The sequence below is a fragment of the Cibotium barometz genome, chromosome 60 (assembly GCF_041138505.1).
Source record: "Cibotium barometz isolate CiBa-2024 chromosome 60, ASM4113850v1, whole genome shotgun sequence".
NCBI classification, from domain to species: domain Eukaryota; kingdom Viridiplantae; phylum Streptophyta; class Polypodiopsida; order Cyatheales; family Cibotiaceae; genus Cibotium; species Cibotium barometz.
This window is the reverse complement of record NC_141105.1, coordinates 24803824-24819561: the sequence shown is the minus strand read 5'-3', so window position 1 is coordinate 24819561 and position 15738 is coordinate 24803824. Positions and strand designations below refer to the sequence as shown.

Genomic DNA, 15738 nt, shown 5'->3' with positions numbered 1-15738 from the left:
AGATGGCCTACCATAATGTTCCATATATCTATGCATAAACCTAAACCCTAAACTAGGCTCGAGGTTACAATAAACATAAGGTTGAATGAATAAGAGAGCTTACCTCGACAATGTCAGCCGAAAGGAGAGGACAACAATGCAAGACCTACAAAACATAACGTAAGAAAAAGTGAAGGTGAATACATAAGGGCTATGTATAATAGGCTATTACATAAGGGCTATGCATAGGCTATGCATAGGTTATTGTATAAGGGCTTATGCATAAGCCTATTGCAATAGCCTATGCATAGGAGCTATGCAAACCCTCTTCTTTGAGAATTTGTATGAGCCGCCCCGTGGCCTAAACTCTTGGTGGTTGTTCACTCTTGAATAAACCTACAAAAAATTATCATAATAAATCAAAAAGCTAGTTCATTTTAACATATTATGCAACAGGCCTTATGTATAAACCTATTACATAAGGCCTTATGCATAAACCTATTGCATAAGGCCTATGCATAGCCTATTTCATAAGGTCATAAGGCTTATGCATAAACCTATTGCATAAGGACTCATGCATAAGCCTATTGCATAAGGCTTATGCATAGCCTATTGACTTAACCCTAATCCTCGACACCCAAGGGTGCAAAAACACAAAGAGAAGAAGCATAAACAAAAAATTAAAAAAGAGGTCTTTAATGAGAAGCCGTATGAGAGAATTGGCCTAAACCCTTGTTCACTTGAATAAACCTTAAAAAAAGAAACATGATAAATAAAAAAGTTAGTTCTCATTAACATATTAGCCTATTGCATGAGGACTTATGCATAAGGTTTATGCATAAGGCTAATTGCATAAGCCTATGCATAAGGCTTATGCATAGCCTATTGACCTAAGACTAATCCTCGGCACCCAAGGGTGCAAAAAACACAAAGAGAAGAAGCATAACAAAAAATAAAAAAAGAGGGCTTACCTCTTTAATGAAAAGTCGTATGAGAGGATTGGCCTAAATCCTTGTTCACTTGAATAAACCTACAAAAAAGAAACATGATAAATAAAAAAGTTAGTTCTCATTAACACATTAGTAAGCAAGGAGAACAAGAGGAAAAAGAGGTGAGTACCCTAAACCCTACTCCTAATGCATAAGTGATTGAAATAAATTAGTTTATGTTAAGCCTACAGATGCGTTATTATGTGTACTAGCAGTTTAGGACCTTTTACACATCAGGCTCCCTAGCTTGGTTTTTTTTTTGCTTTTCGCTCTGGAATGATGGAGGGATTCAGAAAGAAGAAGACCCCCCCCCCACCTCCCCACCCATGCTCGTGGACAAGAGTCTTCTTTTTCCATCACATGCACAAAAATCGTTGACAACGTGCTAACAACTTGAATTTCATGGGGGGGTGAATGTGCTTTGCATGCATCATGATATATCTCGAAGAAATTATGGAAATTTCTGCTCATGCTTATGGAGGGGTTTCCCACGTGGCAAAACCAAACAGCCTATTGACCATTGGAGGAGGGCCATGAGCGTGCCCAATGCCCATATACGTGTTTGAACCCAGCTCCAGTTATGGCGGGAAGGAGATGTAACAGCTCTCACACTTACATTTTTTTAACTCTTGTGAACTCCCAAGTGGCTAACCTCACAATTAATGATAATACGGAGGGGGCCGGCTTACGAGTTCCACCTACCTAGGTACCTATCACAGAAGAGAGAGAAAGAGAGGGGAGGTGGCGAGAGGACATTCTCCTGCGAAAGCACCTCTTCTAACCCTCTGCGTGTCTCGGCCTGCCTGGATGCCCGGTAAGTGATCGGTGGCGAGGGCTCTTGATGTCGCGCATCCATCTTCCCCACTCCCTCCCCCAAAACACAATCACAGTATTTCAGAGAAACTGCGCCTAGAAGCGATTTCAATGATCCCACACATAGACAGTCAGCGTTTGGGATGGCTCCGAGGGGGAGGTGCTCATGTCTTTTGTGTACGGGGGAGAGAGAGAGAGAGAGATTGCATGCGATGAGAATGTGCCTTTGCCTGTGCATACGAAGCCGTCTTGTCTGCTGATGGCAACTGGCTTTGGAGTACGGTCCGTCCATCCGCGATTGGAGAGAGAGAGAGAGAGAGAGAGAGAGAGAGCGCTCTTACATGAGTTCCTGCCCTGCCTTCTGCAGACATTGGCAGTTCAATGGAGGAACCCAGGAGAAGCGAGCGTCCTCGGAAGTCTAGGTTAACTTACGTGGACGGCCATGCGGTGCGTACCTCGGCCTCTCTCGTCACGTCCCAGTACCAACCTTAACGCTTCGTGTCTCATATGCGAGTTTCTCTGCTTTGCTGCAGGTTTTAAGGTTAAACACCTACACGCTAGAAGAAGGGTATGCAAAGCCCTCCTTTCAATACTCCAATGAACTGAGGTTTGACGTACAATGCGTATGTTAATAGTGGGTTGGGATGCATCACATGCATGTTATTAACCATGCATCTGATGACATTATGGCTGCAGGAGTTGTTCTTCAAACGCAATCTTTTTGCCTGCCTCCTTTTCTTATTTTGCATTCAATGTGCCTTTTTGATGGATGCACAACCATGCAGCTGCATCCCATATGCATGTCTGCTATCATGCATTGCAATTTATTACGGCCAGCCATTAAGAAGCTGAAGTGATCACAGAAAAAACTTGGATGTACCCGGCTGGGGGAGATTCACACACCCCAGTACCACCCTTACAATACTTGGAAGCCGGGCTAAGAGAGATTTGTGTCCTACCACGGGCCACTCATATGCATAGAAATTTATGTAGGCATTCGGGATAATGCAGACTGACTTTTTTTTTTCAATGTTGTGTAGTGAGCCCAGTGTTTTCAGGGAAACAGAAGGCAATGAGATGCTCTCAGCTTCAAAGCCAGTGAAAAAGAGAAAAGTTGTCAAATTAAGCAAGAAGGGGGGAGAACAAGGCCTCAAGAAGGCAAATGTGAATGCATGGGCAAGCAATAATCACAAGGTACGTGCACATAGAGAATTCAATGCTAATGATTAGCCTTGGCTTTTTAATTTCATTAGGTTGTCTAGAGTACCTGAAACAACAACCAGCCTCTAGATAACTTTTTAGCCGCTGAAAATGTAAAATCAGCCCAGAAACTGCCGAGCTTTCCTTACAAGGATTGAGCTCTTTATGTTTTTCTAATACGCAACTTCAAGGATTGTTCCTATTTCAAATGGTAGAACTGTGTTTTCTTCAAGCAAATGTAATTTGTATGTGGAAGTTGTGGCCATAGACTATAGATTACGTAATGGTAGTTTTAAGAAATATATTCAGGCTTGAATAAACAACTTTGAAGCAGGCAATGCGGAAAATGATCCCATGCTTGGCATACTGACTTTGCCTTTATCTTGCAAAACAGATAAATGAAGACTCTAAAGTTGCCAGGAATAGAGCCATGGTTTTCATGCTTAGTGTACTTGACATACTTCAGCCATTCATCACAACTGATGTGCAAAGGAAAATAACGGAACTGGTAGAAAAGCTTCCTTTCAAGCAATCTTTGCCAAAGACGCAGATTTCAAGACAGCCAAAGTGTATTATTAATGGAGAAATGCGAGATTATCAACTTGAAGGTCTCTCATTTCTAATATCAATGTTTGACAATGGCCTCAGGTATAATGCTGTACAGACCTGCTTTATGCCAACCTCTTCTATTGTCATAAAAGTAAACCAGTTGACCTTGTGTTCTGTTTGTGTGGTATGGTGTATTAACTTTCTATCATCTGGTGTGCATGCCGAATTGGCAACCATGACAGTGCAATACTTGCAGATGAAATGGGCCTTGGGAAGACCCTTCAGACGATAGCATTCCTGGGATATCTCAAGGTTGGGCAGTTGAACTTGACACCGATCATGTTTTATTGGCTCCTTATAAAAAACCTATATGCTTTTTGATGATGTTCTCCCTCTAATGCCCTTTGGTTTTGTATTTTTCAAAGCTCAGTTTGAACGGCATGTGGAAGGTCCACATCTGGTAGTGTGTCCTCTTTCAGTGCTATCATCTTGGATGAGAGAATTTCAGCACTGGTGTCCTGAACTAAGAGTTATTCGGCTGCACTCCTCAGACAAAGCTGAGAGAGAACGCTTCCGCAGGTATGGTACTTGCCTGGAATTAGACTCTTGGATTGAGAATCATAGTTAAAACGATCTAATTAGATTAAGCTGGAGAGAGAGAGAGAGAAGATTCCTGTAATGAGAGAGAGAGAGAGAGACAAAGAGAACCATTGCATTGTATTGTGTATATGTGAAAGAGAGAGAACCGTCGCACTATTATGCCAGTTTTTAATCGCGTAAAATAGCCGTTATGTGTCGCTTATGCGTAACGCACTGAAGGGCTGCTTTTGAACAGGGAGGTGCTGAATAAGTCCTCATCTTTTGATGTGGTTGTGACAACCTATGAGATGGTGTCTTCTCAAAACATGAAGGTGAACTGCATGCTCATGACCTGCTTCATATAGCAGTAGTCTGCCCTTTGAGCAGGGCAAATGGGAAAAACTTCTGTTTGTTTGTAGTGCTGTTTCAGCTTATAATATTTTGTGGGGCCCTTGCAGATGATTCTCCGCTCAAAAATTCATTGGCGCTATTTAGTTCTGGACGAAGGACACAAGTATAACTACCTAAACTGTTTGCAACTCTTTGCACTGCACCATATTTGGTTTTCTTACCGATGCATTGTTGCGTGGCTTTCTGTCCTGTTTTTTAGGATAAAGAATGAAAATGCCTTGATCTCAGATGCAGTGCGCCACATTAATCGACAGGTGTGATGAGCAATTGCATTTCTTTGTGGCCGAAACAGATGGCTACTGCATTAAGAACAGATCAGTCAAAATAGAGTTCTTTGCTGATCATGCAGAATTTGACTGCATGGTGCTTGTCTGCAGGGCCTTTTGTTACTAACGGGAACTCCTTTGCAGAACAATCTGCATGAACTTTGGGCTCTCTTTAATCAAATGTTTCCAGAAATCTTCACAGATTCCAAATTGTTTGATAGCATCTATAGTATATCCCAATCCACGTGTGATTATAAAACCCTTGACAAGGCACACTTGTTGCTGAAGACCTTGTGCCTACGGCGCCTAAAAGCGGATGCAAGTATCTTTCCCTGAACAGGTAGTTTGAGTTGGGTTGGCCTGTTTCTAAATTTGAATAGTAATCTTTATATTTTCTTCATCCAGGTTGAGAAGTCATTGCCACCCAGAACAGAGTTAAAGATATTTAGTCCTTTGTCCAAAATGCAACACTTCTGGTATGCATGTTTCTTCATTTAGTACACATTCTTGAATTAATGACATGTTTTTAAACGAAGATCTTTTCTAAACAAGTATGTTTTGGAGATGAAACTTTGTGATCTATGTGGAGTTCCTTGTTTTAGCATGTAGTTTGTGTTGTGCATGATGGAGTTGATGGTTTGAAGCTTTGTGAGTAGACTCTCTTGAAGTTAAGATAGCACTTAGTTAATATTTGTTCAGGTATGTGCACGCAAAGTCCAGACTCTCTTGAAGTTAAGATAGCACTTTAGTTAATATTTGTTCAGGTATGTGAACACAAAGTCCTTACATTCTTTCTCATAACTTTTTCTAATGTTTGCTTTGAGTCAATTTGTTGCAATTAGTCTCTCACTGTGTTATATATATATGTGTGTGTGTGTGTGTGTGTGTGTGTGAAGTAGTGTTGTGTTGTTTTTGGATATTTTGAACTTTGAACTTTGTACTTGAGAGGTCTTTTCTTCATAAAGACCTTTGACGGACTTTGGACATTACATCATACTTGCATTATGATTACTCTTATTTTTTCTCTTTCAATTATCCTTTTCATTCATTTTCTCTTTATGCCTCCTTTGATTATCTTTTCTTCTCTCCTATCCACAACCTCTTGTATCCTTGCTTTTTTTCTTCTACTATCAATCTCCCTTTTTAATGTGGCACTTAATGTTATGAAGTGTAGCTATATCCATTCCACACCCAAAGAGACAGTGGCTAAAGTGCATGCGTCTTGTAATCACTTAGATGTCCTCGGACCATCAAGACCTCGAGATAGAGCACTTTGCTCATGGATGCAATGTTCTAGTTTTTCTAATAGACATCTTCAATTTGTGAAGTCTTTCCACCATTTTGGTCCACAAATATCAGTGTTCTGAGTCATAAAGCAAGGAACTCCCTAAATCCTAATAACTATAGGACCAAGTTATATGCATTGGTTTTGGAGTCTTAGATCAGTACATTGATAGAGATATGGCCATAGGGCTAGAGGACAATTTGGCTCTAGGAGGATTTACTGGACATTGGACCATATTTTCCTTGTGGAAGCTATCATGGAGGAGGCAAGTGTAGCATATTTGCTTGCCTAGGTGCACTAATTGGAAGCCTGAAGCGTCACAAGAATGAGTTCCAACTGTAGGGTAGGAGTTGTTACTCGAGCTAGGGAGACGTGCAACTACTTTGTCTTGCTCCATTAGATACACAACACAATGAAGACACCATTATGGAGACACCACTTGTGAAGACATGAAACCACAATATAAGTAGTAACGCTCCATAGAAACACGATCATGTTGAAAATCTTGAACAATATCTAATGAAAGATGATAGAACGAAGCTCACTTCGTAACACTAGTAATCAATAAAGAGTTAACAACTAGTCCTTAGAAAGTTCCAAAAGCGACTTCGTACATTAGAGGCGATGTTACCTTCTAAGTCATCCAAGTGGTAGGTGTCTTTGGAGAGAGCACCATCAACTCGGCGAAGATGTGTAAGTTGGTGTGTGGGTGCGATCAATGTGAGGGGAGTTGGTCATTGGGTAGGTTACTCGTCCTTTACGGGTGTCACATCTTGGTGACTTATCGTCAAGTTGCACTAGTAGGCAAATGAATCACTTTACAAGCCAAGATACAGTTGCAATAATGTATAGGTTGGCGAAGAGAAGATATAGAATGACCATCACAATCCATGCAAAACAAAAATTGCAAACACTAATAGCACATAATTGAAATGACATGGCTTATGTACAATGATGAATGTCACTAAGTGTTGTGAACATACATAATGATTTTTAAAATGCAAAAAAATTGACGCTAAAATCATAAGACTTGCTCATGCAATCGACTTGCTAGGCTGTGTAGATGGGAATCTCCATGTGGTGGCAAGAATGGAGGGACTCAAGGTTGGTGAAGTTGATGTAGACTTTGGAAGAACGAGTTTATCCAAAGCTAATTGGAGGGTTCACGGAGGGTCACCAACCTTGCCGCTTGAGCTTGAAGTATGGGAAGCTCCTTCGATAACTTTGTGGAAAATGTATGGAGGTGTTCCTTCTCCACCTCCACCTTGGTGAGTAGTGCGCAGTGATCGATTCAATAGTGATATGGTATTGTTAGTTGATCTCCTATGCTTGTTTAAGGTTGAGGATTGTTTTGATCTTTGTTGTAGGTGGTATTAACCTTGCTTGCAAGACAATGATGAGATGACATGTTAGGGTCTTAAAGTATCCTTAGATAGGATATGCGGGTTTGGCCAATTGCATGGTAACAAGAGAACTAGGGCTCAGGGCTGATCGTGGGTGAAGAGGATGCCTTGTCGGTGCTTTTTTAAATATTTTTTCACATTGGGCCATTGTCCATGGTCGTGGTCACCCAGATTCACATGGCTCTCATGTGTAGGTGGTCAATGGGCCGTCTCAGGTCCAAAAGGATGGCCTTTATCCATTGCTCCATGACTACGCTGTTGCTAGTATCTTGTAAAAGGATTTATACACATTAGGACACATTTTGACCTACTTGATGATAGGCACATGATCAATGGCCTAATAAGTGCATGGGATGACATGATGCATTACGTAGTACAAGAGGGTTACGAATGAGCATAGGACAAGCATAATATTGATGTGCTTGCTGGATGTATGTTGTTGTTAGTATCTTGTAAAAGGATTTATACACATTAGGACACATTTTGACCTACTTGATGATGGGCACACGATCAATGGCGTAATAAGTGCATGGGATGACATGATGCATTACGTAGTACAAGAGGGTTACGAATGAGCGTAGGACGAGCATAATATTGATGTGTTGGATGTATGTTGTTGCTAGTATCTTGTAAAAGGATTTATACACATTAGGACACATTTTGACCTACTTGATGATGGGCACACGATCAATGGCCTAATAAGTGCATGGGATGACATGATGCATTACGTAGTACAAGAGGGTTATGAATGAGCGTAGGACGTATGTGCTGGATGTATGTTGTTGCTAGTATCTTGTAAAAGGATTTATACACATTAGGACACATTTTGACCTACTTGATGATGGGCACACGATCAATGGCCTAATAAGTGCATGGGATGACATGATGCATTACGTAGTACAAGAGGGTTATGAATGAGCGTAGGACGAGCATAATATTGATGTGCTGGATGTGCATGACTCTTACTATCCCTTGGCAGTACATTGGTGACTCATCTTGGACAAGGGCTCACAAAATGCCTATTATTCGGGCCTTGCACTTGAGTTTGTAGTATATCCACGGCATCTAAGTGCGGGATGCATGTGACATGGCCTCTTGCTTAGCTTGTTGATGGGAGTTCCATTGCCTTGAGGTAGCGTGTCAACAATTTTGGATACTTTGCAAAGAACTCCTTGTCCAACCAAATTGCTTAATGCGTTCCTCAATTTTGGGATTTGGCAAGGTCGTCGCGTTTGATGGATAGAGCCAAGCTGAAGAACTAGTTCTTTTAGAATCATGACTTTTTACTTCGTCTATAGTCTTTGTTTTGGCTTGTTTGGAACCTTGGATGGTTTTGGACTTTTATACGGCTTGAGTTGGGTTGACATCAAATACATCATGCATGTAACTTCATGGAGACCTTGTTGATTTTCTTAGTGATGGGACAAGGTCTAAAACTTGTGAAAAATACCTTTAGGCATTGTGTGTCCACTTGCTTCAGCTTTGCTTCATAATTTGTAGATAAACCTAGTCGCTCTAGAAAAACTTCACCTCTTATTCTTGTTGGCTTGACGAGTATAGGCCTCTTGTGCTTTGGTTGAACGATCCTTGTTAGATTCCAGGACTTCTTGTAGGATTCCATGATCCTATTTGCCCTGAGCACCTTGAAGATGGTCCTCGTCATTAATGATAAAAATGGTTGTCCAAAGGTTGCTTCATATAAAGTTCTTCCAATGGAGGAAGAAACAAAATCATTAAGACTTTCTTGAAACAAAGGTATATATACTTTCCAATTATCTTGTTGATGGTAGATGTAACACTTTACCACATCGAAAGCCAATTGGTTGTTTATCTTCGCTTGTGCTTGTGGATGGAATGCACTTAACAAATTTGGCTTAGTATGAACATTATCAAATAAAGCATGCCAAAATTGTTGGATGTAGGGTTTATAGTGCATCTCCACTTGTGTCTCCTTGAGGAGACATCAGAGCCATATGTAAGTGTTATATTTACGGACATGTGAAGAGTCTCTTAATTAAGTGTAATGTTAGTGTGAATACACTTTAGTCCACGCAGTTTGAGGCTAGGTTTAGTTTAGCGCCTATATAAAGGACCCTTATGTAACATTATTCGTAAGTGCAATCAACGTAAAGCACGTTCTGTTGCAAACACGTGGAGCTGTGCATGTGCAGCCCTACTGCAATTCACGTGAGTTCTTTCTTGGTTTGTTGCTGTTGGTGACTTGTTGGAGTTGCATTTTTTTTGCCATAGCAGAGTTGACTTTGTGCATAACCATAGGGAGCTTGGTTGAAGTCATGTGCTGTTCTTCTCCATGTGGAACTGAAAACGCGAAGACATGTTTTTCATCTCGTGGAGGAATGGTCTGCTAAAAACATTGCTCTTCATCCCGTAGAGGTGAAAACGCAAGGGCTATGTTATCGCTCATCATATGAAGAAAGGGTCTGCTGAAAAATGCAAATTTAGTGTTGGTTCTTCATCTTGTGGAGAAGGGAGGAAAGGTGATTGAACCCATTTGCAGCAAAACGAAAGTGTGGTGCAACTCTTCATCGAGGCCAAGTTAGTGAGAACTGTTTTTAGTTTAAACGTAAAGGGGGTAAGCTGTTTTTTTGTTGCAAGTGGTGTTTTGGCTGCAAATTCAAGGATTCTTGCACTATTGGTTGAGGTCTTTAGTATAAGCATTGGTTTAGGGTTGAGACATGGCAAGGAGGGAAGATTTCACTCAGGGAATTAAAAGGTAGCATTTTGCCCATGTCAAGTCATGGACTCATTCTTTTTGTCCCTTCCTCATGCGTTGGTGCTCCATACGATTGATATAAGACTTGACCTGTTAGGTATTATGGAGGTCCAGCAAGCACCATGCCAAATTTCTCCACCATTCCATTACTTTCTACTCTAGCTAATACCCGACACTAGCAGCTCCATCGGGGAATTTCCCAATTCTAGTGGGAGCTTTTTAACAAAATGGCTTAGTGGCATCTCTACTACCTATTGGATTCTCAAAGATCCGGAGTTAGCTTGTTGCTCGCAAGTTGTGGAAAATTGTTGAAGGCAAGGAGTTGAAACTAGGAGGGCGAGAGAAGAGTCTCACATCTAGGTTGAGAAGGAGACTTATCATTGAGGATGACGAAGGTGCTATTGGTGAAGTAGTAGTTGACCCATAGTTGATTGCAGATAGGGAGGAGCACAATGCTCAAGCCTTTGCCTTGATTATCATGACCATGTCGGATTCTATGATTTCGCTTATTCAAACGAGAGGCATCTGTTTGAGGCATGGAGGATCTTGTAAGGATAGTTTGAGAGGAAGAGTCTCACTATAGAGTGATTAATTTGGAAAGTCAGCTATATGGTTTGTCTCTTAATGAAGGTGATTGTCATTTCTTACATTTCTTAAGTAAAAGACTTATGGGATAAGATTCTTTCCAAAGCCAAGCATAAGAGAAGAGGAGGACATTCCGCATAAAGAACCATGTCTCAAGAGCCAGGGAGAGAAGAGCTAAGCCTACAACAAGAAAAAGCAGAGAAAATCAAGACCTATCAATTGAGGACAATTGTTAAATAAGCTAGGAGGTGTCATTGGAGCATCAAAATATAGGTTGTTGATATGCAAAAACGCAACGCGCAAAAAAAAGAGTTTTGAAAAAAAAGTCACGTGGCATCGATAACGTGATGTCGATGTGGCAGAATAACAACGAGGCTTGGAATGATGCGACTAGCTTTTGGAAAGCAAAAGATTAAAAGCTTTTTAACATAGTTGCATTCTGTACCCGTACTCATTCGATGTGTACCTTCAATACTTTTCGTACCACTCCATATGTACCGTACCTCGTACGGATAAGGTTTGCGTACCAAATATGAGGTTCAAAGCAAAACACTTATTGGCCCGCTTTTTAATTATTTAAGTCAGTGATCATTGCTCAGTAGTTAATAGATTAGTTTCATTTTAGCATTACCATTTTCTTTCATGTTATTTTTGTATGGATGCTAGATATTCCTTACGTTACTATACATACATACATACATAGATACATAGTAAAAAACGTGAGCGTGCTTAAAGTACTTATCTTGATGCGTACTTTACATACTCGTATCGTACACGTACCATATCGCCTTGTACCTAAAGTACTCAACCACTATGCTTTTTAAATACTATAAAGAGAAGAGCTTTCTTTATTAAAAAGATGCAATTTGGGCTATAATGCTTTTTCCAAGTGCTTTTGGGCAAGAACTATAAATTCAGCTATGCTCTCATTGTTGAGACATGTAAAAAGACACGTGAGCTCTCTAGCTCTTAAGAACTTGTACTCAAGACTTCCCCAAGAAGTTTTATTTAATATAACTCGGAGGGGGGGTCGGCCTATGGCTATTCTGACTCCTAGTGTGGTGTCTTCTCTCTCTACTCTCTTTTGTTCATTTTCAATTTTTCTCAAGGTTTTACGCGTGAAGTTGTTTTCAAGGTTTGACCTTGGTGTTTAGAGGGGAATTTGGTTGCTTCAAGTTAGGTTGGAGGAGAGAAAGTTGGCCATTTCATTGATCATGCTTTATGGGGGTTTTATGTGGGGTGTGCTTTGGTGGTACGGGATGCCAGAGTGTATTCTCACGTAGGATCTCTTGAGGCTTCGTGGGTTTCTTATCCAGAGCATTCTATGCTTTGGCATAGTTAACCCATGGTAAATATGAGGAGCAATGCTAGTTTGTGAGGTGACAACAAGTGATTGTTTAAGCATTGAAACGTCACTCGTAAGGTGATAAGTTTAATGATTCATCACACTCTCGTGATGGCTAAATGATATTGATGCATATTGATGCATGAGGCAACCGTGAAATTGTCATGAGAGAGACTAGGAGTTTGAAACTTCTTGGTCTTAGATTCTAGGCATAGTTTGTAACCATTTAAGCGCTTGGTGATCAATGCAAACAACAAAGTTGCATCCATACTAGAATTGTTTCTAGTGTTTAAGGGCTTGGATCACGATAAGGAGCTCTTTGTCATAAATTGAGTAATTTCGGATTGAGAATCACGTGATGCTAGATGAGTATAAGCGATGTAGACCATCCTAAGATTAGACCGTTGTCCATAGCTATTGGATTTATACACTACCGTTTGAGTGATCTAAACTAGATGTTCGAGATCTTGCACTAGATGATCTTGGATGGCCATCCATAGAAGGTGGCCATGATTTGACGACATCACTTTTTGATCTAAAATTGCTTGCCAGCCATTGTGCATGATAGCTGTAAGCCCAATAGAGCGTGTAGTGACATGGGGTAGGAGGTGTCTAGCTCTTGTTAGTATATACATGTCATCGGGATTTTTCCAACAGCCCAATTTTTGAAAAATTGCTCTTTTAGTGGCTTAAAAATTGACTATTTCTATTTTTAGCAGCTTACACCTGTCCAAATGACTCAAGCCCTTAGTACTGGCTTCTATGTACCTGGTAGATGCCATTTGTAAGGTTTTACCAAATTTCATCAATATTAAGGGCATCAAATTGCCAGGTGGGAATAACTTTTTATCTAGGATGACTGGCTAAAAATAGCATCTAAGCTTATCCAATGTGATCAATAATTAATACGTGGCATCTCCCTGCATAAGGGAACATCACTCTAAAACTCATGTGAATCTGACAGGTGCAAGGCATAGAAACACATGTTCACTAATTTTAGACTTATTGACAGATTTCATGTGTCCAAGAGACATAGATAGAGAGTGGGGGAGAGAGAGAGGAGAGTTTAGGGATTTTTACATAGTACACCACATTGAGCGGGGAACAGGCTCCCCTCCCTTTTCAGGAATTTATTTCAAAAGCAATCCACGGGCTTTTCCAAGCTAGGACCAACACAACAAATGAATACAATATTAAACAAGATCTCTAATGCTTGAGCTCACCACTAGGAAGATGCACAAGAGTCTTACGTTGGGCTAGTACCAATATCCAATGTCTAAATCAGATCTGATACTCTCGCATTCCCACAAGAGTCTCTACACCTAATCTAGAGAAGAATCTAAAAAAGGCACACACCGAGGTAGAAGAATGAGAGAAGATGGTGCAACAAGCAAGGCTGTCCAAGGCTCTTCCCCCAAGGGGTGGTGGTGGCGCTCCTCCAGATGGTGGTAGCCCTCCAAAGGCGGTGTAGGCTATGGTTGATAGGCGGTGCACATGGCAATTGAATGGCAGTCATGACGGCATTACAAGAGGCACATGCGGCGTTGTTGGAGGCGGTAGGCGACACACAAGGTAGCACAGAGGCGGTGCAACTGGCGGCGAAGGTGTTGGAGAGTGACGCAACGAGTTGCGGAGATGGCTTTGGGGTGGCGGCGGCTGTTCAGCCGGTGGAGATGGGCGTTGTAGAGGCGGCGCTTGCGGAAATGGGCTTTGCAGAGGCGCAGCAAGGTGGCGCAAGGAGGCAGAGAGGAACACTATGATGATAAAGCTTCGTTCTCACACAAGATGAATCTCCAAGGTGACTCTCCACAAATTCTCCACAAGCTCTCGTCCAAATCTTCAAGAGGGTACAAGCTTCTTATATACTTGAAGGAGGGTCCTTGCTTTTTGCCATACCTTGCTTTTGCTTTTCTTTTTTAAATATTTTAATATTTAATATTTTGCCATACCTTGCTTTTGCTTTTCTTGTTTAAATATTTTAATAATAGTAAAAAATAGCCAAAGTTCTTGATTTGTGCTTTTGTAGCTTCAAGGTCTTGCTTTTTGGCCTTGGAGATGCTTTTTGGAAAAGCGGCTTTTAGCTTTTTGATCCAGTTCGACGTCCTCTTTTCAATGGTGCTGCCCCTAGCTCTTGGTCAACATAGTTTGACCCTTTGCTTTTTCTTGCTTTTTGACTTTTTCAAGTGGTAGCTTTAGGAACCCTATTCTCATGTGTCGATCAACCAGTCCAAGTGTCCGGGCATGCGTTCCATCACGTCAAAAAGAGCTCGGAGGGCCAAATAGTTACAATAGCTTAATGTTTTGATGATACATTTGGCCTCATGTACCCTTGTGGTCAGTTTTGTATCACCCCAGTGAGATAGTTGTGATTTGTTTCTTTTTTATTTTTCGTTCCATGATGAGATATGCCATGGACATTATTGTATCACTTTGGCCTAATAGGCCCCATTGGGTCTTAAGTAAACGCTTATATCTTTCTTTCTTTCTTTCTGTCTCTGTCTTTCACGTGTCACTAGGTTTACACTCCACAAATTTGCATCATTCCAGGCTTGCCGCCCTGAGAGAGAGTCAACCAATAAGTTGAAATGCTACATAGGGCTTTTCCTTGTGTTTTGTGTGCAAGCTTCTATGTGTTAGGTTGAATTGCAGGCCTTCTCATTGATCGAGGTGATGTATACTATAGTTTTTAATGTTTGTCTATTAAGTGTGTCTGAGATCTAGCTGAGGCTACTCTCAATCTACTAATCCATGATAAAACTGGACTGATTGCATGAATGAATGGCTACTAATGGACAAGAAACCATGAAGGTGCATTCTTCCTACAAATACTTGATAGGTTGTCTTTCATACCTCCTTGTAAGGCACATCAAGTTCCTTTCCTATGAATATCTTGTCGAGTACTTTCAAGTATCAAAACCCTCTTTTTATGCTGTATTGAAATGTGTTTTAACCTTCCTCATTTGATAATTCATTAGCTATGGTTCAGTTTCTGAAAAATCAATTGGGTGAGTGCAATTTGGAGATCGGCCACAAATGTCCTATGTATCACAATACTCCTTTTGCATTAGTAATGTAATTATCATGTCAAGTTATCTGTACGTTGTTTTGTTATTTGCAGAGATAAAAAACTGAAAATACTAAGTTGCCACCTGTTGAGTTAGCTTTGTATCCAGTTTTTGTTTTTCTTAGAAGACTGATTTGGCAGGTATAGGCGTTTACTGTTGAAAAACAGCAAAGTTCTAATTCAACTGGAGGCAGAAGCGGCAGGCATATTTGGAAGGAGCAAGGCAAATCTCATTTCTTAAACTATGCATCAGTTTTGTACCTAGTTTTGGTTGCCATGCTGTCTTTCTACAAATGCACAGTAAACACATTTTCCTTTTTTGTAAAGAAATAAGCCCTATGTTGAGTAGCTCATGAGCCCTAATGATGATTATTGCTAATCCTTATTAATCTTGCAAACATTTAGAAAAGGAAGAGACAAGAGATGTAACCTAATCTACTCTATACTCCAAAACATGCATATGTACAATGGCTCTTGGATCTGAACTGAGATCCTACTCATGCATGCCTATCTATTGATGCATACCAAAAGGTGTC

The 15738-nt window shown here is 40.7% G+C and overlaps 1 protein-coding gene across 2 annotated transcripts in view; it reads left to right on the top strand.

Moving 5' to 3' along the window:
- The first annotated feature begins 1576 nt into the window (after positions 1–1576).
- The window catches only part of LOC147605160 (chromatin remodeling protein DDM1-like), an 80013-nt gene continuing 65851 nt past the window's right edge, over positions 1577–15738 (top strand). For both annotated transcript variants that reach the window (XM_086793764.1, XM_086793763.1), the window contains exons 1-13: positions 1577–1782; positions 2149–2228; positions 2315–2349; positions 2822–2975; positions 3376–3629; positions 3773–3842; positions 3961–4109; positions 4366–4441; positions 4568–4623; positions 4720–4774; positions 4898–5104; positions 5192–5262; positions 15344–15425. In XM_086793764.1, the coding sequence (XP_086649890.1) occupies positions 1776–1782; positions 2149–2228; positions 2315–2349; positions 2822–2975; positions 3376–3629; positions 3773–3842; positions 3961–4109; positions 4366–4441; positions 4568–4623; positions 4720–4774; positions 4898–5104; positions 5192–5262; positions 15344–15425 (1296 nt within the window). In that variant the 5' untranslated portion in view covers positions 1577–1775. The remainder of the gene's footprint in view (positions 1783–2148; positions 2229–2314; positions 2350–2821; positions 2976–3375; positions 3630–3772; positions 3843–3960; positions 4110–4365; positions 4442–4567; positions 4624–4719; positions 4775–4897; positions 5105–5191; positions 5263–15343; positions 15426–15738) is intronic.